The sequence below is a fragment of the Nicotiana tabacum genome, chromosome 1 (genome assembly GCF_000715075.1).
Source record: "Nicotiana tabacum cultivar K326 chromosome 1, ASM71507v2, whole genome shotgun sequence".
NCBI lineage: Eukaryota > Viridiplantae > Streptophyta > Magnoliopsida > Solanales > Solanaceae > Nicotiana > Nicotiana tabacum.
In genome coordinates this window covers 126710511-126733102 of record NC_134080.1, presented here as the reverse complement: position 1 = coordinate 126733102, position 22592 = coordinate 126710511, and the positions used below count along the sequence as shown (strand labels likewise).

The 22592-nt window shown below is 35.1% G+C and overlaps 4 protein-coding genes across 6 annotated transcripts; 1 reads left to right on the top strand and 3 right to left on the bottom strand.

The window, feature by feature from the left end:
* Positions 1-1635: 1635 nt before the first annotated feature.
* LOC142163918 (uncharacterized) lies at positions 1636-3194 on the bottom strand. Its single transcript, XM_075221072.1, has 3 exons — positions 2906-3194; positions 2070-2434; positions 1636-1884 (listed from the first exon to the last, which is right to left on the bottom strand). The coding sequence occupies exons 1-3, from the start codon at positions 3192-3194 to the stop codon at positions 1636-1638; spliced, it is 903 nt and encodes a 300-aa protein (XP_075077173.1).
* A 2044-nt stretch (positions 3195-5238) lies between these two features.
* Positions 5239-7946, top strand: LOC107789245 (large ribosomal subunit protein uL30y). The gene is made up of 7 exons (XM_016611020.2): positions 5239-5376; positions 6130-6314; positions 6398-6495; positions 6568-6625; positions 7169-7248; positions 7337-7439; positions 7530-7946. The coding sequence occupies exons 2-7, from the start codon at positions 6132-6134 to the stop codon at positions 7743-7745; spliced, it is 738 nt and encodes a 245-aa protein (XP_016466506.1). The 5' UTR covers positions 5239-5376; positions 6130-6131; the 3' UTR covers positions 7746-7946.
* Positions 7947-9907: 1961 nt separating this feature from the next.
* LOC142163916 (limonoid 21-O-acetyltransferse-like) lies at positions 9908-10369 on the bottom strand. Its single transcript, XM_075221070.1, has one exon. It carries the CDS (start codon positions 10367-10369, stop codon positions 9908-9910), a length of 462 nt encoding a protein of 153 aa, XP_075077171.1.
* A 2154-nt stretch (positions 10370-12523) lies between these two features.
* On the bottom strand, positions 12524-22386 carry LOC107789244 (uncharacterized). 3 transcript variants are annotated; one of them, XM_016611019.2, is made up of 6 exons: positions 21913-22386; positions 20005-21060; positions 19493-19687; positions 19257-19390; positions 17500-17610; positions 12524-13226 (listed from the first exon to the last, which is right to left on the bottom strand). In XM_016611019.2, exons 1-6 carry the CDS (start codon positions 22078-22080, stop codon positions 13166-13168), a joined length of 1725 nt encoding a protein of 574 aa, XP_016466505.1. In that variant the 5' UTR covers positions 22081-22386; the 3' UTR covers positions 12524-13165. The 3 variants fall into 3 exon arrangements, with proteins under 3 accessions (XP_016466505.1, XP_016466504.1, XP_075109472.1); XM_016611018.2 differs by having other exon boundaries at positions 19257-19411; positions 21913-22384; XM_075253371.1 differs by lacking the exon at positions 21913-22386 and adding an exon at positions 21697-21824 and having other exon boundaries at positions 19257-19411.
* Positions 22387-22592: the final 206 nt, after the last annotated feature.

Genomic DNA, 22592 nt, shown 5'->3' with positions numbered 1-22592 from the left:
TACAAATCTATGACAAGTTCATAAGTTCTCCGCCAGAAAAAAAATATTCGGTTATTAAACCCGATGATGATGTTGCAGAATATATTCTTAGGTATAGACTCCTTGCTAATGTTGCCTGGGATGAAGTTGACTATGTCATCATGCCCGTGAACATTGTAGAGAATTTCCATTGGTTGTTGATCGTTTTCGACATAGTGGACATGCAACTTTATGTGTATGATTCCATGGTGTCTTCACACCATCATAATGTTGTTGAATCATGTGTTGATAAGTTTTCAATCATTATCCCTCTGTATTTGTCTTGCACTGGTTTCTACGGGAAGCGTAAAAACATTGACTTCAAAACCACAAAGGCATACATTGAGAAACCAGTTACAGACCCTCTCAACATACAGTGGATGGTTGCAGAGATTCCACAGCAAAAGAAAGGATCACTGTAAAAAAATCATTCTCTCTTTCTGGATGTTTAATTATTTTTTTTATAATCATTTGTTAAATAATTAAAATTTTTTGTCCTATGCAGCGATTGTGGTGTATTTGTGGCTGCTTTTACGGAGTATGTTTGCATTGGAGATTTGTCAATCCCTTCAGAAAACCTTTCGGATATCGACCAACACCGTAGACTCTATGGAGCTCTCCTATGGGACTATGCTACAAAGAAGCAATAAGATGGGTCAATCAGTGAAGGTGAGGTTACAGGCAGGCTATCAAGGAGGAAGGGTGCTCTTGCATTGAATGAGAAGACTAAAGTCCAGAGAAAGAAGAAATAATGTCCTGTTTTCCTAGTTTAGTTGATGCCAATTTGTAGTTGAAGGAGAATACACTACTTTATGAACAATTTTTTTTATTGCAGCATACCTTTTTGTTTTGTAATTTTATCTTTCATCTTAGAATACAATTTGCCTACAAATAATCTCCACAATATCTACATTTTGGCAACACTCAATGTAGTAATTGTATATAATTTTGTAGTTGTATATGTTCATAATTTTTATGAAATACCTTCAAGTTCTAGGTAATACCTGTATATAACTGTCAGATGAAGTTAAATTACACAACAAACAGAATAAATAATTACTCCAATCATAGAAATATATTACCCACAATTTATCTACAAATCATCTACAAATTATTACTAAGACTACAATTTAAATACAGTTAACTTATATTTTACCTACAATCTGGAAACACTTTACATTAAAGTTATTTTTTTTAATATCAGTTGTATTGTAGATAATAACTATTTAAATTTAATTACACTCTATCAAAGACAAATTTAGATGCATGATCTTTAAAAACAAATGTAGCATATTAAACAAACATAAACAAATTTTAGTCTACTTCATAATGATATTTAAAAACTTAAACTATTACACAAAAAATCTGCTAACTTTAACTCACTAACAGTTATTTTGAATAACTATTCTAACTACATGATATTCATTTTTTCTTGGGCGCATTCTTGCAAGATCTTTTGTTATGCCCTTCACCTCCACAATTTCCACATGACACCTTGTACTTCTTTGACTTTATTTCATCATAGGTTTTATATCTTTCCTTTTGAGGTCTCCCTGGCTGTCTTTTATCTCCCGTCAGTGGTTTTACTACCTCATCCAAAATATGTTGTGGCACATTTCATTTGCTTTCATCAGGAAGAGGATTTACTGGCATTTCATACGTACGCAGAAGGCTCTCCCTTGTGTAATACGGAGAGCAATAGTTTTCATATGTTTCATTCCTGTGCCTTAATGCTGCCAAAGCATGCGCACATGGAAGTTCTTCAAGTTGGAATTGGCCACAACTACATTTCTTGTTTTCTAGACACACAATGTACCGCTCCACACCATCTAACACAATATATATATGATCTGTTGAAGCCCTCACCTATAATTGCAGAACAAACAGAAAAAATATTATCTCAATCATAAAAATTTATTATCTACAACTTATATACAAATCATTTACAAATATTCTACACCTTATATACAATCTACAATTATCTACAATTTGACTACAATTTATATACAATCTGAAAATACTGCATATTAAGTGATTCATTTTTTCTGCACCAAATAAACAGATCTTGCCCTAAGCTTCTGAGATAATGTTCTGTTGTCATCTAATTCTTTGTTGAATTTGGCCCCAAGAAATGTGAAAGTACCCTTCGCCTTCAATAACTTTTCATTGGTCCAACGTTCTAGCAGTGTCCGCATATACTCTAAAAGGTCAAATATCGACAGCTCTTTTGCATCTTTTGTTACTGCGTTCAATGACTCTGCAATATTTAATGTCATTGTCCACGTTCTATTCACTGTTGCATGTACTCTTGACCATCTATGATAACCAATATCATATAGGTAAGATTTCACACGTGGGTCTACCTCTTCAATCTTCAACATCCTTTCATTAAATTCATCCAGAGTGTATGACCGTGCTGTAGCAAAGTACAATTCATGCAATTGTAGATGACCCTTCTTGAATTTTGACCTTATATTTGTCCAAATATGTCACATGCAAGAGTATTGTGGGATGCCCGGATAGACAATTGATGTTGCCTTCATTATACTTTCATTCCTATCTGAAACAACACGCATTGAAGGTCTTTCACCATATGCCTACTTGAATTGCTCAAAGAACCACTTCCAAGATGCGTCGTTTTCAGAATCAACCACAACATATACCAAGGGCAATATTGTTCCTACATTATTAATTCATAAAATATTAATTGGCAGCTTTAAAAATTTATATAAAAATATAAATACATAACAACTACAATATATATTCATAATATATTCATTTTATCTACATTACCTGTAATAGCTACAAAATAACTACAAATTACTACAATATATCTACATTTTATAGACTGCCTACAAAATTTTTACAAAATTTTTACACTTTTTACCTGCTGCATCCATGGTGCTTGCTGTCAGCATAATCCCCATGTAAGCTGACTTTAAGAATGTCCCATCAACCATTACTACTGGCCTACAATGTTGCCAACCACTTATTGATGTACAAAGAGCAACAAATGCGTATAAGAAACATTCATCTGTTGTCTTTTTCAATTTAACAACCGAACCAGGATAAGTCTCCTTAAGAATATAAAAATATTTGAGTAATTTGCTGTAGGAGTCAGCCGGATTCCCTCTCAAAAACTGTAAAGCCTTTTCCTTTGCTCTCCATGCTTGCATGTAGCTTAGGTTCACTCCGTGTTCGGATAACATGTCAGTCTGTATGTCCTTTGGTGTGTAGAGTTACCTAGTTTCACATTATTATATATTATAGTTTCACATTCTTTATCATATTCTTTTTGTATAAATATTTAATCTTATATATTATTATTCAACTGTATATATGGAAGTTTTTTATCTTTAAGTTCTGACAATCAAAAAATTAGAGTAAAAAAATAAAATAAAAAAATAATTATTTTTTAGTGTTCACGAACGTAAAAGTATACTGAAAATCTTATATTATTGTGGCGGAATTAATTGTTGCTAATAATAAAAGGTATGAGAAAAAGAAAAGAAACAATTCACTCTATAATAGCAACTTAAAAATAAATAGTCATGAATATTAACGGTTTGGTTTTGATGTATTAATTGATAAAATTTAAGGTGCTAATCAAATATAGAAATTGAAGGTGAAAACTTACACTCGGATGTTTCTAAAAAATCATATTAATTTATCACAATTAAATCATAAATAAAAGGTGAGGTGAGTATGTGTATTAATTAACTATGATTTATAAGAGTTTATGTGAAGGTAGTATGTCAGGTATAACTTAATGTTAGAATATGTGAATTGCAAAAGAGAAAAAGGAAAGGAGGTTGCTCTCTCTTAGTAACAACGGTGCTTTATGCTGGAATGCGAATTAAAAACATGATTAATTGGCAAGGATAAAGCAAAAATATATTCTCATTGGGACCAGATCGGCTATTGTGAGGACTCCTTTGTAATTCAAGAGGAACAAATACGTATTCTTTCTTTGCTAATTATTTCGATAAAATATTAGCTAAAAGAAGATTATACTAATTAACCTTATGCTTTTGTGTTAACCAACAAAATCTTACCAATGTATTCTGCTAATATTTTTCAACTATTAACACTTAACCATAGTTAAATACCATATGTTTTGCACATCATCTTAGTTAATAATTAAAAACTAAAAACTAGTCTTAAACTACGACGCACATAGCGCGTGTACCTCGTCTCAAGGAATACATTTTTTTATATAAAATATTCACATAAATAACTCATTTTACAAATAGTGTTTGAATTTATAATAAATGTTAAGAAAAAAAATGTAAAATCATGAAAATGATGATTGTCGATCCTAAAGCTAAATCAATAAAGAAAGAAGCTCTACCTTACATAAGTACTTAATATTCTAATATTACTTCTATTAAAATATATTATTAGTTGTAATTATAATTTTATCCATCATGACAACACTTATGAAGGGTAAAAGTTAGTCAATATCGTATATTACGATTTTTTAAATAGTAGTATCTACACAGTAGATAAACTAGACTCGTATATCTAAAAAGGTTTAGTGCAAACATTGATCCTTAAATCATATCCCATAAAAATTATGGTGAATTCAAAATTTTAAATGTTAACTAAAATCTTAAATGTTATATAATTTTTAACATAGATTTATTTATTGAAGGAATAGTTTATTATATAAAGCTATAAAGCTAAAACTGAATATGTCGACCGACGTTAACTCTGTGGCAAACTGCAGTGAGAAAAGATAATGCTTATTATTTTGTCTAGTTGAATAACGTTTAATTACTTAAAAGTTTTTATATGGTGCCCAATTAATAAAATTACTTCAATCTTGAAATATAAAATAATTAGTCCAAGTTACACATTTGACCGGTCGGCCAAAATAATTAGATCTATTATATAAATAATAAAATCTATGTACATTATATGTTTATTATATATTAATATCAAAAAATATACATTTTATCCATTATTATTTTTGGGAGCGGTTATACTGCATAATTTTCCTAGGTATCATCCCAAAAAAGAGATTTTTGAGAAGACACTCGTTTAAAGAAAAGAGAAATATGTAAGTTAAATATCTCTTTTTTCCTTGGGAAAATAATTTCTTATTAACTCAACCTTTTACTTTGTAATTCTAATACCTTTTTCAATGGGCTTTTAAAGTTTGGGCTCAAACGTCAACTAGCGTCAAGGCCTGTAGCCGTTTCAGCTAACCAGCCCAGATCCACATCAGCATAGGTCACTAAACTTTACAAAAACCCTAACACACACCGAGTCGCCATTTCACCCGCCGTGAGCACAAAAAAGCTCAGTTTCCCTCATCAAAGAGTCCTACTCTCTTCTTACTTCTACAATTTCAAGGTACAGAAATACATTGCTTCTATGTACCATTTTCAGATTTCATTTGCATTTTTCCTGCTCTTGCTTTTACCTCTTTTTTTTTCAAGTGTTACTTTCAATTTATATAGCTAGCTTTTCTGTGGTTTTATTTTTTGTTGAAAATCTATATGTTTTTTTTTTGTGTGCGTGTGTGTGTGATCTCTTTTGTTCGTGCGAATTGTGAAAAAGATGGCAAATTACTGGTGAATGATTGTTTTATCTCAATATTAAGTGTTCATGATTCAGCTTAAGCAAGTTATATACTTGTGCTAATTATGTGATGTTTAATTACTTTACTCGTTCTACTACAGTGTTAATAATTAAAATATCATTGGTGTGTGAATTTGGTTTCTTTTGTTGGGTTTAAGCTGAGCACTAGTTTCTTAAAAGATAGAGAGATTTTTTTTAGAGAACCTATAATGCACTGGGATTGCTAGGTGAGATAGGGAACAGTGAAATATAGGGGCAATTAAAAACAAACGAAATGTATGATATGTGGTCGCAAGATCGGCCATGGGGGCATATATACTAGTCTATTTAATCCGTTTGGTTATCTAGTTTTTTTTTTGTGCTTGCGGGTTGCTATCCACATGGACAGTTAGGCTGACCCTAACTTGTTTAGGACTGAGGCGTTGTTGTTGTTCTTGGGTGTTATCCAATTTGATGATTCTTCTCGATATGAACATAGTTTCAGTGCTTTGATGAATCATGTCATTTGACATTGTTATATGACAGAGATGGGCGAGGAAGTTAAGGGAGCTGTTCCAGTTCCAGAGTCAGTGCTGAAGAAGCAAAAAAGGAGTCAGGAATGGGCCCTTGCAAAAATGCAAGAGCTCGAAGCTGCAAAGAAGAAGAGTGCCGAGAACCGGAAATTGATCTACAACAGGGCTAAGCAGTATGCTAAGGAGTATGAGCAGCAGGTTGTTCTAGATCAATTAACCTTGGTCCATGTTCTTGTTTTCAGTGTCCAGCCTAGTAACTGGCTGTAAATTGCTGTTTATAGGATAAGGAGTTGATTCGTTTGAAGCGCGAGGCTAGATTGAAGGGTGGTTTCTATGTTGACCCTGAGGCAAAGCTGTTGTTCATCATTAGGATCCGTGGGTAAGAGCTCTTACTGATGCTCTTTGAGAACATTGGTATCATAGTGGTACTCATTATATTCAATTTTTATAGGATTAACGCTATGGCCCCACAGACCAAAAAGATTTTGCAGCTTCTACGGTTGAGACAGGTAACTAACTACTTGTTTGATGGTATTGCTAGAGAAGTGCTAGGATATTGAGTTACTATTAGAACACTCTAGGTAGTTTAAGAGCAATAAGTTAAAACTAGATTAACTTTTGACCTATATTACTTTGATTTCATTTGTTAGTTTCTCTTTTTTTACTTGAAATATACCGCAGAAATGCTCTTCTTTATTATTGTGTCATGACTTAACTTTTTCAAAAATCTAGAACAGAATCTTTGTTTAACATGAAAGTTACCGCAAATAAGATTTCACTTGGAACAGTACACATAGGTTTTGTTGCTGTAGTTGCTCGAACTGTTTGATCTTCATCCAAACAATTTTGTGACTCATTCAGATTTTTTTTGTTGCACTTCATGACTTTCATTGTCCTTGAGAATGACTTTGCACTTTCTTTTTATCTTGATTTTGGTGAGGCAGATCCATTTAGATTTTATTTGATATCTTGAGTTTAATGTATTAGCATTCTTATTGTTACTTTTCCATCATTCTAATTTTGTAATTCTCCTATTCTCATGTTGATGGCAGATCTTTAACGGTGTCTTTTTGAAAGTCAACAAAGCTACCGTGAACATGCTTCACAGGGTTGAACCTTATGTTACCTATGGGTAGGCTATAACTTGAGAGCTTTGCCTCTTCCTGCAGCTTTTTGGCTGATGTATCTGTTATTTATGTGCATTGTTTTTCCTATTTCAGTTATCCTAACCTGAAAAGTGTTAGAGAATTGATCTACAAGAGAGGTTTCGGGAAAGTTGACAAGCAGAGAATTGCTTTAACTGACAACTCTGTCATTGAGCAGGTCAGTTTCTGAAAGCGCTTCACGTTTTTATAATTGGACGTCTTTTCGTGTTTTGGTAACATCTATTTGTGCTTGTATACCTGAGGACAGGTGTTGGGTAAACATGGAATTATCTGCATGGAAGACCTAGTCCATGAGATCTTGACCGTAGGACCCCATTTCAAGGAGGCCAACAACTTCCTATGGCCATTCCAGCTTAAGGCACCTTTGGGTGGACTCAAGAAGAAAAGGAATCACTATGTTGAAGGAGGTGATGCTGGTAATCGCGAGAACTATATCAATGAACTTATTAGGAGGATGAACTAAGGCACTTGGCAATTTTGCTTTGTTAGGAGTTATTTCATCTCATCTTTTTAGACCATTTCCGTGTATTGGAGTAAAAAACAGCGTCAGATTTTCTGCCTTCATTTGAGACTGCTTAGAATTGTTAGAATATACAACAATATTTTTGGTTTCTCCCCAGGGAGCTCATCTATGTTGAATTTATTAGCCCTATTTAGTTTTGAAGTTTTTGTGCTTGGGTGCCTTGAATGTGATTCTACAGTTTTCTTTCAAAACTTTGGGTGAATTACGAAATGTTAGGGTGAGGTTTCAGAGAGCCAGATTTTGTGGCAAACCTTCTGATTAAGAGGAGCTTTCAAATAAAATTTAATTTGAAAGCAGTTGTGTAGGGTGCCTTTGAATATTTACAGTCAAGAATCAGAAATTCTCGCATTAGTAATTTGATGACACAGTTAGAGAGAAAAGAAAACTGGCCTTTGAGGTATTACTAAAGAGCTTTGTTTTCTGCATTCGGTGTTATTGCTGGGAATGTTTTGGACTTCCAAGTATATTAACCTCTGACGTTGTCTAGAGGTTGCTTTGTCTGAAAAGACAAACTTTGCCTTTAAAACATTGGTGGGATGACAGATTTAGATGTTGTGGATCTCCTTGCTTGCAATTAAACTTTGACATGTTTGAAAGGGTCTTGGGAACTAAAAGGTTTAATTCTTTTACATCGATTGTTCGAACTGAATAATATCTCTAGATTTTGACATGTTTGATTCTAAACAATGATCGTCTTATTTGGAGAGATAAATGACCCTAAAAATATTACTACAGTATTACCATAGGGGCCGAAACTTTACTAGACGTAGACGGTTTCTTTCTAGTATTATTCTTAATATTTGAAATGTTACTTGGTTTAAAATTTCAACTCTATCTCAACTTTGGGACCAACTTCCTTCCAAATAAATTGCACTCTTCTCAACGTTTTCCTTGATAATCATGTTTAAAGCAAATCGAAGACATAAACAATCGTCCAGGAGGGAGTAGTATAGCTAGGTCTTGTCTGCTTTTATTTGTTGTTCCTTTACAACAAATATATTCACCTCAGTTTTCACTTTTTTATTTTAATAACTTTTAAAATTTTATTTTTATCTGTAAATTAAATATTGAGTAGTACTAAAATAGCCAAATGATTGACATAAATTGTTATTAAAGTGTTTAGGGATTGATTCCAAACAAATAAAAATCATAGAGAGCAAATATTCCAAAATAAAAAGCAAATAAATTTATTAGTTCTTCTTTTCTGGACAGTTGTCTTAAATCTAATACGACCATCCAAACCTTAAGCAAATTCTAATATGAATTCAAACATCTTGACTTAAAGAAACATATGATAAGAATCTTTATTCTTCTCCAGCAACAGCATCTCCTCTTCTGGCAACCCCATCCATACTTCAATTCCCTTGCCATCAGCACTATCTAAAAGATTGAAACCACATGGAAACTTTATAGGATTAGTTATCCAAATAGGTTTACCCCATCCAAAATCAGCTTCATGAAATGGAAGCTTACACCAACTAATACAACCAGCAATTCCTACTTCATTTCCTCTAGTTATACACAACTCAAGTATTGAGTTCATGTAATCTATGTATCCATTTTTCTCATGGATCTTTCTTATATAACTATCTTCCACCATCCTTATTGACTCTTGAACTCTTTCCACCAACTTTTGTAATCAATGACTCCTTCTTCAACTTCCCATTTGGCCATTGTTGGATAAATAAGATTCCCCATGCTGTTTGTTGGTAAATTAGGTATCATTCTCTTCCTTAGATTGATTGATGTCATTAGTATGCAAACTTTGATTTCACTTTTTTTGTCTTTCCATGTTGATATAATTGCCGACCATAGGAAAGCTGACAAAGCCTCAAAACAAGTCGGACAACGTTCGCAACTCTGTATTAATGCAGCTAGCTTTGAGTTATCAAATATGAATCTCTTCATTGATACTTTGAAAGGCAACTCTTCTGGGATTGGAACCATGGTTAACAAGGGATTATTACTAAGATCTCTTGGAGGAAAGATCCCAGTAACATCGACGATGTAGCCATTGCCAATGGCATTACTCTCTTGACCATTTTGTTGATTCATTTTTGCCCAAGTTTTGACAAGAGTGACAAGTGTAGATGCATCAGCAATTAGATGCCAAACACAAACACCAATGGAAATTCCTCCACAAGGAACTTTGTCACTTGAATTGCTAGCAAAACTTGATCACTTGGTTCTTTAGATCTTGTATGAGGATGGCATGGAAGCAGTTGAGACAGAGTTCCAATTTTTGGGTCATTGACAATGTTGGACAAGGTAATGTTGCTTACATTTGCTTCAAGAAAAACCACTCCTTTATCGTTGCATTCGATTGTGAAATCATCCTTTATTCTTCCAGCTAGAGGGTACATATAATTCAAGGTTTTTGAGAGGGACTTTTTGAGGTGATCATGGGAGAATTTGGTGGTTGAGTCATAGAAGAGGACAATAGGAACATAAGGACCTGGGGTTAATTGATCTATAAGGGAAAGCTTGTAATCTATTTGGCTTAGAGGTGTTGGAGTAGATGGTCTGATTGTACCTTTGTGAGTAATTTCAACTTTCATTTCCATCTTCCCTCACTGTATAGCTAGATAAGATTTTAATGAAATGCTTGCTTGATGAGTTCCACATGTATTACACTATTATATAAAGGGCAAGATGTTTTATAACTATATGGGATTACAAACAATTTCAATAGACAAACATACTATAAAACAACTTACCAAAATATTACTAACATACTATACAACAACTTACCAAAAGATAAACATACTATACAACAACTTACCTAAATATAAACATACTGTACAACAACTTACCAAAATATGCAGGATTACCTTTGCTCTTTGAAAACTGAAGTTCTTTTCCCAGTTTATTTGGGTTTCCTAGAGTAAGGTTTAAAAGTTATCTTTAATTAATGTACGGAAAAGGGTCAAAACTGCTCCTAGACTATTGGAGTTGGTACAATAATGCCCCCCGTCCACCTATTTTGAAAATATTGCCCTCACCGTTATCTTTTCGGCTCAAGAATGCCCTTATGACTAACGGCCATGTTAGATAAAAAAAATTTAATTAATTTCCACGTGTCATAACGAAAAAAAGGTCAAAACTGCCCCTAGACTATTGGAGTTGGTACAATAATACCCCTCATCTCAAAAAATCTCTCCCCCACCCCCTCCACCCTCCCCCCTCTAGCGTGTGTGCGTTCATATTCTTCTTGTTCTTCTCATCCTTTTTTTGACCTTGCACTCTATTTGAATAATCACTACAAACATCATTAAAGTTTTATTTTCAGACAACCGGAATTATTAATCACCAATACTTTACGTCATACAACTTTCACCTGAATATATGAACACTAACAGAGTGTCAATGGTATTGATCATTTGCAATATTTTTTGTTGTATATTTCCTGACAACTCCGCATCCAATTTTGATTATACCAATGTTTTATTTGATCTCTGCTCGGACCTCAACCTTTTTCTTCTTCATTGGCTCATCATAGTCTGAACATCCGATCATGTCCATATATTAAGCTATTGTACGAGGATGCTCTTCAGGTTATATCAACAAAGCTAATTTTAAAGAGACGGTTAAATCAAGAGAAATATTTGAGATCATATGCCTGAGAATATGAGAGAATACGACTTATTGGTGAATGTGACTGTAATAAATACTTGATTGAGCTTATTGTATGAACCAATAAAGTGTAGTAAGAGCCCATGATCAAAATTGGATGTGGAGTTGTCCGGAAATATACAACAAAAAATATTGCAAATTCTCAATGATCATTACCATTGACACTCTGTTAGTGTTCATATATTCCGGTGAAATTTGTATGACGTAAACTATTGGTGACTCGAAATTTTGGTTGTCTGAAAATAAAATTTTAATGCTGTTTGTAGTGATTATTCAAATAGAGTGCAAGGTCAAAAAAAGGATGAGAAGAACAAGAAGAATATAAACGCACACACGCAAGAGAGGGGGGGGGGGGAGAGATTTTTTGAGATGGGGGGTATTATTGTACGAACTCCAATAGTCTAAGGACAGTTTTGACCTTTTTTCCGTTATGACACGTGAAAATTAATTAAATTTTTTTTATCTAACATGGTTGTTAGTCGTAAGGGCGTTCTTGAGCCGAAAAGATAACGGTGAGGGCAATTTTTTTAAAATAGGTGGATGGAGGGCATTATTGTACCAACTCCAATAGTCTAGGGGCAGTTTTGACCCTTTTCCGATTAATGTATAATTGTTTTATCATCGAAATCACTACATTATGATAGGAAAAGTTGGGAGATAGGAAGAGAGAAAGGTAGATGTCAAGACTTGGTTGCAAATCACTTTCTTTAGAGAGTTATACACCCTCACACTTTCTAGTTCAAGGCCAATAATACTCATAGGCAACAACGAAATTTGACAGATTCTGCAATATTTAAGAACTCCCTTGGTCCCTAAATAAATTTTACTCCTCTGTCTTTTATACTTAATTTCTAACATTAATTAGGTCTTGTTAATTGTAGACTTTCAACAGAGAGTAGACATCCCCCAAGAGATACTTCTTAATTAATATGATTGTCATGTGCTGGAGCTGGACCGGGGGTTTGTCACAAAAATGCTATTCGTCACAGTATTTTTTTTCTTTTCCTTTTCTTAATCTTATCACGGTTTCTCATTTCAATAGAATAATTCTCAATCTCACTCAATATTCAAACTTTAAATTCTTATTTCAAAATAACAATCTCTACTTCGTCCTTCTTCCTTACTGGTAACTAAAACTATCTATAATAACAAGACTTATAGTATAGTAATATGGGTGAAAATCTTTCACAATAGATTTGGGTTCAACTCTCATCGTCTCCCTTCCCACTTTTTCCTCCTATTCAATTGAATAATTGTTTTTTTTTAAATGACTGTTCTTAATGGAGCAATTGACCTTCGTGGCTTCCATTATCTATTTATCAATGAAAAGAAAGACAGACTAATAATCAAAAAGATACTTCTGGCGAATATCATGGATTTGGTTTCTCATAGAAACCACCATCATATTGATTGAAAAATACAAGTCTTCTCACAGCGGTAAATCGATCTGCAGCTTGTTTCTTCAAAGCACCCATTTGAAATCTCTCCTCAGATCATACAGTAGTTGATCCATCTTTGCTGAGAAAGTATAAGTTTCTATCGCAAATGAATATTTTACAACAATAAGAGATGGACAACTGCATTGAAACAGGACACACTCTCAAACCATACTGAAGTGTATCGGAGAAAGTCAGAGATATGTGAAGGTACTCCTCGCGCCAACTCTTCTTCTTGCAACACTATCAAGGAGATCAGTAATACAAGAGACGATATCCAGGCAAGCAATATCAAACGTTTCCTTGGAATGAGTCGGATTGGCAGATATCACCTCGACATAATGGGCACACTCTACATCAAAATGAACTACGGTTATGCAACATAATTGAACTCTAGAAGTACTAACGAAAGTTCTAACTTTAGTTTTCATTTAGTGGAAGATATTTTTCGTCAAAGAAAAGGATAATTATCGCAAAACAAAATTATAATCAATCTTATTTCTTTGAGCTCTTAATCAAAATCTAGTTACCACGCATAACAGGGTACAATGACACTCTGGAGGGACTTCAGGAACTACACCCTGTCCTAATCTAATTTTCTTTGGCTGAGTAATATTATCCTAATCTAATTCTTTTCACCAATTCTGTAACCACTTATGCCCCACCTCATCTATTCCCTCATAGACACGCTTACTCACTTTTCATAACAGTACCATTGATTCTTCAATTTGTTCTTTTTTAGTTTTCTTCGAGTAGTGACCAAGATGGATGTCATTTATTTAATCCTGATTGATACAGTCCTCATACCAAAACCAGATCTCACTAGATGACGAAAAATGTCATTATTCCCTCTAGACATTGCTTAGCTTATTAACCCTTTTATCGATGTCTGAAAGACTTATAAGAGGGACATTTTAAATCTCCAAAAAGCAAAGAAGACTTCAGGGTCAACTAATGTAAGAGAAGGTCCCTTTAAAAAGCTTTTATTCGCTCTTAACATCTGATTGTCACTTCTACAATCTTAAACCAGTTGTTCAATGATTCAATCGCTTGAATACTGAAGATTATGTTTTATCAGGACTTCAATACCTCTTACACAAGTTGTTCATTCATTTCAATCGCCTGAATAATAAAGATTAGTAGTTCTCTGTGCTGTAAATACATATACATAAGGGTCCACTTTTTTTTTTTTATTGGAGACAATGGTTCTTTTGTTGTAAATATATCCACATCAGTTTATGTCAATTTTATCCACTAAACTAGCGGATTTATTCCTTCATTGTCATTTGTGGCACTCGACATTACTCGAAAGAATTATTTACCATGGATCCTACTCGATATTACTATAAAAATTATTTACCATAAATCCTTGACGTTGAAATTCATCTTGATGCTCAAGGTCTTTGGAATACTATTATCCAAAGTAATGAAGTATCTACCTAGGAAAAGTGTAGGTTGTGATTTTCCTCGTCATCATATCCATGAAGGGTAAAGTAAGTATAATAATAATGTTACCAAAATAAGCTTTCAGTTTAAATTATATGACGATGATACCACAAATGATGAAAAATAGAAAAGGTTTTCTCCACCGAGACATCATCTGTGATATCATCTTCACAATTATTATAATTGAAAACTTATTATGAAAATGACAATTATGCCCCATTTAAGGTTTTAAAATAATGAAGTATCAAATCAACATAAAATGAGTGTTGTGATTTTCTACCATCTTCATCTTCATGAAGGGATAAAACTGAATAATAAAGATTACTAGTTCTCTGGTGTGTAAACACATACACACAAGTGGATGTCCACTTTTTTTTAACCATGATAGATCCACTTGAATTATAGAATAATTTGAAGAAACGATAATAATCACTCGAAATCGATAGTATTACTAAAAGCTCGTTATGGGTAGATGCACTTTGCGGCAGGAATTTACAACCGTAAGTATAATTCTATTGTTTCCAAAATAATTTTTCAATTAAAATTATGTGGAGATAATATCATAAATAAGGACTTTTTGGAAGAACTTTCTATTTTTCATGCTTCTAATGCAATGTTACAATATCGAAATTGTCAAAATGATTTTAAGGAACACTTTGAGTTAATCACATGCCTACTTGTGCCTAAGTAGAATAATACTCTATTGATGAATATCATGAAGGTTGTCCCACTGAATTAGCTTCATTCCCAGAAGTAAATGTAGCAATACTTGATCAACTTTTTAGTTCTGATCCTCAAAGCAGATCCACATCCACGTCTATAGCCACAACCACAATAATTATCTTGTCTCTTCTCTACATTCACTTCAAAGGATGGAGCAGATCCAGCGGAACGAGTTTAATGATTTTTCATTACTGAGTATTATTCTTCACAGCTACAAGTAGGCATGTGATTAACTTATAGTATTTCTTAAAACCCTTTTTACGACATAGATATATAGCAGTGCATTTGAAGCATGAACAATATAAAAGGTTTTCTCCAACGAGACATCATCTGTGATGTTATCTCCACATAATTATAATTGAAAACTAATTTGAAAATGATAGAACTCACGACAAGCTTTTAGTAATACTATCACTTTTAGATGGTTATACCAACAACAACAAGATACCCAGTGAAATCCCACAAGTGGGGTTTGGGGAGGGTAGAGCGTACGCAGACCTTACCCTTACCTTGTGGAGTTAGAAAGGCAAAGGTCATACCATTCCTTTAAATTATTCTACTATTCAAATGAATTTTTCACAGTTAAAGGAGGGGTAGAGGTAATGAAGGAAAATCTTAGCCTTCACTTTATCGTGATTGCTTCGTTACCTTGTATAATAGTACTACAAGGATCTTTAGCTCCTAGGTAAATTTCAGCATCAAGGACTCATGATAAATAACTCTTTCCAGTAATGTCGAGTGTCACGAATGACAATGATGGGATGAAGGAATAATCTACTAGTTTAGCGGATAAAAGTGGACATCCACTTATGCGAATATATTTTACTTTCTCTAATTTTCTTAAATACTACTATTCTCTTAATATTATAGTTCTTGTTAATTACCTTGTTTTGAAACACTGTATATACTCTACATATTTGACAGATCGTTACAATATGTCCTGAGAATGTGCCACTGAAACTTAAAGGTAAGTTCTACAAAGCAGTAATTAGACTGACTATGTTGTATGGGGCAGAACATTGTCCGGTCAAGAACTCTCATGTCCAAAAGATGAAAGTAGCTGAAATGAGGATGTTGAGATAGACGTGCGGGCATACCATGTTAGATAAGATTAGGAATGAAGTTATTCAGAATAAGGTGGGAGTGGCCCCTGCGGAAGATAAGATGCGGGAGGCGAGGTTGAGATAGTTCCGGCATGTTAAGCGGAGAAGCACAGAAACCCCAATTAGGAGGTGTGAGAGATTAGCCTTGGTGGGTATAAGGAGGGGTAGAGGTAGGCCTAAGGAGTCTTGGGGAGAGGTAATTAAGCGGGATATGGCGCACCTGGAACTTACTGAGGACATGACCCTTGATAGGAGAGTATAGGGTTGAAGGTTAGTAGGTAGGCGAGCGTTTCCCTTTGTCTTCCTCTATTCTGTAGCATTAGTGCTAGTTTGATATCTTTCTACTCTTAGATTGCTATTATTACCTACCATTTAGTTGCTGCCTTTGCTTTGATTTTGTTTTATATGTTGCTTTTACTACTTGTTGCCATTACTTCTTTTCATCCTTTCTATAGCCGAGGGTCTATCGAAAACAGTCTCTCTGCCCTTCCGGGGTAGAGGTAAGGTTACATACATCTCACCCTCCCCAGACCCCACTTGTGGGAATTCACCGAGCATGTTGTTGTCGTTGTTGTTGTTACAATATGTCCTAAATTGTTATATTGCATGATTTGAAGATTCTATCACTAAAGTGGAAACATTGACACATTGAAGATATTTTATCATTATCTTCAAATTGGACTCTGGTGTAGGTCTAAGAATTTGGATATGTTTTGGTTGCATTTATCCTGTCTTACACAGTTTCTTTTAATTGGGAATATCTTACTTAGAGATTTTACTGGGTGTGTACAATTACCAATATCTACCCCTTCTTAGGTTGCTATTGGGTTTAACGAACTTCTTTAAAGAACATCTTGATTGGAAACATAATATCAACCTAAATGAGTGAGTGTTTCAAGAGAAACCTTAAGAATGTCTCTAATAAATTCTGATGTTTTTAATAAAATAAACAAAAATTGGTGGTGTTTGGGCCAGCTTATCTCGGATGAACCTTTCTCTCCAAAGTAACCACTTCATCGAACCACCAGTACACACCCTTGGATGCTAACCCTAATTTCCATGCTGCTTCTGCTTATGAGTATGGTTGCAAAGGCAATGGAAAAACTGAGGCAGAAGGGTACTAACAAGAAATAAGTCTTAAAGAGATTCCATCTCATTAGATCATATGCAAGTATTCTTGTTCATCTCTAAGTGAGTCTCATGATACGAGGAAACAACTTTAACCTATATTTTAAGGCTAAATTGAAGTTCCATAACTCTCATCTCGAGGAAAATTGGAAGATACATATAGTTGAGGAGCTTCTGTAATTGACTTCGAAATATACCAGCACAAAGCAAAAGAGAAAAATATACCTGTGAATTTCTTTGAGCCATTTGTCAACACAAGTCCTGTGAAATTCATGATGGCAAGGCAGTGTTCGTAAAATATCTCCCTCCTCGTACTCAACCAGACAAATGTAACATCTGTCAAAGTAAGCCAAATAGTTCACATAAGAAAGACGGCCGCAATATTCAAGTTAAAAAGACCGCATAACAAATTAAATTTTGACTAAGAATGAACAAAAGAAAAGGAAATATTTATGTATTCTGAATTTTGACTTCGATAATACACAGAACCAGTAAAGGAGCTTTAATATAAAGCATGCAATCATACTTTATTTATTTCCAGACATAACAAGTTATGATTGGTTAACTTACACCATGGTGTTAGTAACCAAACAGATTATTTCAAGGTCTAAACATAAATCCTATGCTAACATAAGACCTGCATGAAGAGTGATAACAGCAAATCAAGCATGAAAGAAAACCACTACGTCCACCTAGAACTCTTTATGACTTCTATTTAGAATAGGAAAAATTAAAGAAAGAAGAAGTGACAGCAAAAGATTAGTAAAGAAGACCCTCAAGATTGTTTGTGCTTCGTTGCAAATGCTTTGGAGTTAAGAGGTTTCCCAGCATCTTAAATTTTTTCTTGTTTCTTTTTGTCAAGAATCACTGCATTCGCTCGGGGTCTGTGTTGGCAACATCAAATATACAAAGACGCATGTTCCAGTGTTAGAGATACCATAACATGACTTGCGCCCTTGGTTCAAAAAAGAATGAACCTATTTGACTAGGTACAGAGTTTAAGAAAGAATAAAAGACTTTTGAAACTTGTGATCTAAAACAATCCATAGATATTTGTGTCGCTATAAATCATCTCATTAAGAGTAAAACGGGAAGTTTAAAGTTATATTATTTTCAAATTTAGAAAGGGGCCATTCTTTTGGAAGGGACTAAAAAGGAAATAGGTTCATTCTTTCTGAAACGGAGGGAGTATATAATTTGGAATAGCATGCCAGAACACTATTCACGCATATGTCCGTGCTTGCGTTTCAGACAAAGCAAACTCTCAATTCAGAAGAGAAAAAACGAAGAAAACAAAGATTACAATGGCAGAAATCCCAGCTGAACCAGAGATCTCCTTGTTAAATGGTTCTAAATAATCCGACACTACAACTAATGCCAAGTGACCTGGCTAGTGGTTTGTCGAAATGCATCGCATAATTCAAGCTTTACACTGAGAGCTGAAAACTACTTCCACATATTGAAAAATCAGAAAATAAAGAGATACTTCAACTTATTTTTCAGAACATTCCTCAACATTCTTCAATCATTGTTCTATAGCAAACCTTCAGAAACATCGATTCACCTCCGTTCAGAGGAAGAGAAGATCTCATATCGGGGTCTGCTGAATGTAGTTTAGAAGGAAAGAAAGAGGGTTAAGCAAGAGTTTAGAAGGAAAGAGAGAGGGTTAAGCAAGAGTTGCCAGACCAGTGAGCCTATTTTCATTGGTCATATTTTTCCTTTTCCAAAGGACTACTGATTATTCATCCTGGTAGGAAGTTCTACTCTTTTTCAGTGGCTTTTCTTTCAATCTTCGTGACTCTTCTAGCTATTTCTCCACTAAATTTTGGCATAACCTTTTGGAAATGCATCTTTTACTTCTAGGAAGTGCTATATTAATATATGAATAACTTTCTCCGAAAGAATTAGAGTTTCAAAAACCTAAGCACAAAACTGTAACTGGTGCAAGCAGATACAGGCAAAGAGTAAAATGTAATACTCACTGTGCAACTTCGTCATTCGAACTCCTATGGAATTTGTTGTATGATTTGACAGGTAGGGACTCAACAACTTCATTGGGTGCTGGAACAGACCCAATTGAGGATACAAAAGGCTGCGATGATAGCACAACCGATTGCTGATGAATCTCATCCAGAACCTAAAATGAGTACCCAAGTTCAACTCGTACTGATGATTAAAAGGTAAGTGTCTGTAAAGTAAAATGGATTGGTAACAGTACCTCAAATAAAGCTTCTGCCAACATAACAATTCTTGAAATGCTTGCCCTGGCACTACTGTCACTATCTAAGTTAGCTCTTCGTGTACCAATACGACATGTACAGTGACCCGTTCGATGCTGACCAGATAAGACACAAGACCTCTCATGGCCAGAGTGGTTCTCAAAGCGCCTTCCCAGTCGTTGAAGAGCATAGACCTAAAAAGTGAATAATATGTTCGTGTCAAGAGGATCTTGTCCTGGCTCAAAACTATACATGATTAGAGGAACCCTACATATAATATGCTGTTCAAGCTCATTCAGATTACAGTTCTGTTTCCAGGCTACATATTTTTAAGCATTATTTGGAAGTAGCCATTTCATAAGTGGCCAACGAGTTACACCAAACACGAGACACACGATTAGAAGTGCTGCATTCATGTATGAAGAAAAATAGACTTTTACCCTCTCACTTATATGGGGATGCAATATAAACCAAATGTAAGCACAATGAAGTTAGGCAGATATTCACATACCTGAGATCTTATTCTTCTTCGCCGCTCTAGCCAATTTGACCTATGCTCCAGCATATCACTATATCTTGCTTCTCTTCCTCTTGGGCTCTCAACTGCATAATATTGGCTCCCATACAAGGAGGTAGAGGTACCAGATGATGAAAGGCCAGAAGTATTTGATAGATTTAAGTCATTCCTTTCGGATGCTGTCAAACTTAATTCACCACCTAAATTCTGTCTCAGACTATTGTCACTAGCATGTCTGGTTTCCGTTTCCCGTTGAAAGGAACAAACATCAGGAAATGATGATCTTCGAACAACCCTATCACGAAGTCTACCAACACTCAGGGTTCTACTAATACTGATATTCCTTTCAGTAGGCTCACGAGCAGCACTTCTTCTGTCAGAAACTCTTGTCTCGAAACCATCAGTATAATTATGATTTCTTGGAGAAAATAAATTAACACTACACTCTACTCTAGTATCATTTCTGTCACCGGACAAACCTCTTCTGGACGCCATATGTGCCTCATCCATAAAATTATCAGGAAAGTTAGCAGTTGAAGGAGTGAATGCCAAGTGATTAGAAGTAACATCCTCAGAACATCGGCTAGGAGACTGATTGCTGAAACAACTAGGAAAGAAGTCACAACTCTGTGGCCTTTCATTTCTATCGGTGAATCTACCTGGCGAACTTGAGCGTGGAAGCTCAGCCTCATCGGTTGAAATAGCAAACCTCTGTGAAGATGCAAAAAGGGACCTTGCTGACCCTAAACTATTTGCTCTGCTCAGCCGGAAGCTCATGTTTCCAGGACGAAAACTGAAGCGGGGGAGGAAACGACCAGAAAGATTCGATGATCTAGATGAGGAAGCTCGAGAAGAAGCGTCACCTCTCCTAGCCACAGTATCAGATAAGCTCGATTCACCCCAGTCAAGCTCAATACTGGAGTCTACACATGTTTCATCATGCTTCTTAACTTTAACCTTTCCATACCATTCGGTCTTTCTTCCTCCTGATTTAGACTCACTCAAACAAGGACCAGTAACCCCGTTTCTTTTGGTTTGATGTTCCGAAGCCTGAATACAAGTTTATGAATCAAAAAAAGATATTGCATAGGTATTCATATTAAAAGACATCAAATCCTGCATGATTCAGCATGCACACATTCCTCGTCATCTATGTAACAATCATTTGCACCCACCCATCCCACACCCCTACCTCCACTCATTCCCTAACTATTTTTATCAATCAGGACCATTTGACATAAGATTTCTATTTTTATGACGGTGGTGTCTGGCCAGCTTGAGCGCAAGTCAACTGTTCCATCGGGTACCTTGCTACCTACCACCAGCACAAGTACCGGGTAACTCTGCTCACCAAGGCCAAGAACCGTTTAACATAAGACTATTGTATAACCTAAACCACTAAAAAGAAACTTACACGAAAATTTTAGTAGTTTATACTAAATTCCATGTTTAACTGTGCAGCGTAAAAATATAAATGCAATTCTTTTTCGGAGCATTAACAATTCTAGAGCCATAAGTATAACTAAGAAAGCACAATGAACAACCTCTATGCATGCCGTTAGATGCAGAATGCTAGTAAACTACAAATCTGTTGTACATTAGCACTAAACTAGTTTATACTCGATTTCTGTATCATAATATGCACAAAGCATACATCAAAAAAATGAAGGGAAGCCTTGGCGTAACTGGTAAAGTTGCCGCCATGTGATCGGTGATCAGGAGGTCACGGGTTCGGTTCGAGTCGTGTGTGTTTCTTCCCTCGACCGCTATGGGCGGGAGCTTAGTGCACCCAGCTGCCCTTTTTTACAGTAAAAAAGCAGCCAGAATGTAAAACCATTTAGCCACAATGTACAACATCAATGCATGCAGAAACTCACAGAAAGAAAACACAAAAAGCAAGACCTGTGTGTCGTTGTCAGAATCGCGAGATCCGAGACAGGAGGACTGAAAAACTTTACTCCGAGTGGATCGAGATCTCCGAAATGACGAAGATGAAGATGAAGCCGCCGGCGATGACGGCGGCGGCAGCGGTGAATCAGTTGCAGTATTCTTACTACTACTCGTACCCATTTTTTCAGTGTAGATCCAAATCTGAAGTTTCAGATCTAGTAATTTGAATATAACAGTTGGATTTTCATTATTTTATACACAATTAATTGCAAAAAATTTCGTGGATTAGTGGAGTGAGGTAGTGGGGTAAGGGGTGGGGTGGAGTGGGGTGAGGGGAAGAGAAGAGCAGATGGCGTTATTTATGGCAGTATTTGAGGATTCAAATTCAAGCTTGGTCGGGACGCTGCTGTATTGTATACATATTTTGTTGCTCTTTTGGTCTATTGCAGCCTTTGTTGTAATAGCGCGAATTCAAATGTGATCACTTTGTTGCCTTGTGTTTGGTGTTATAATGCCCCTTTTTTTGGATTTAGGACTGATTATGCTAAATCCCCCTTGGATTTTGGCAAATTTCTTTAATGGCTTACTGAAAAGAAAAGTACTTATAAATAAATAACATAATCATATAAATATTTTATATATCGTGAATAATAAGATAGATTATTGTAGTATGGACTTGTCCTTCCTGCTTA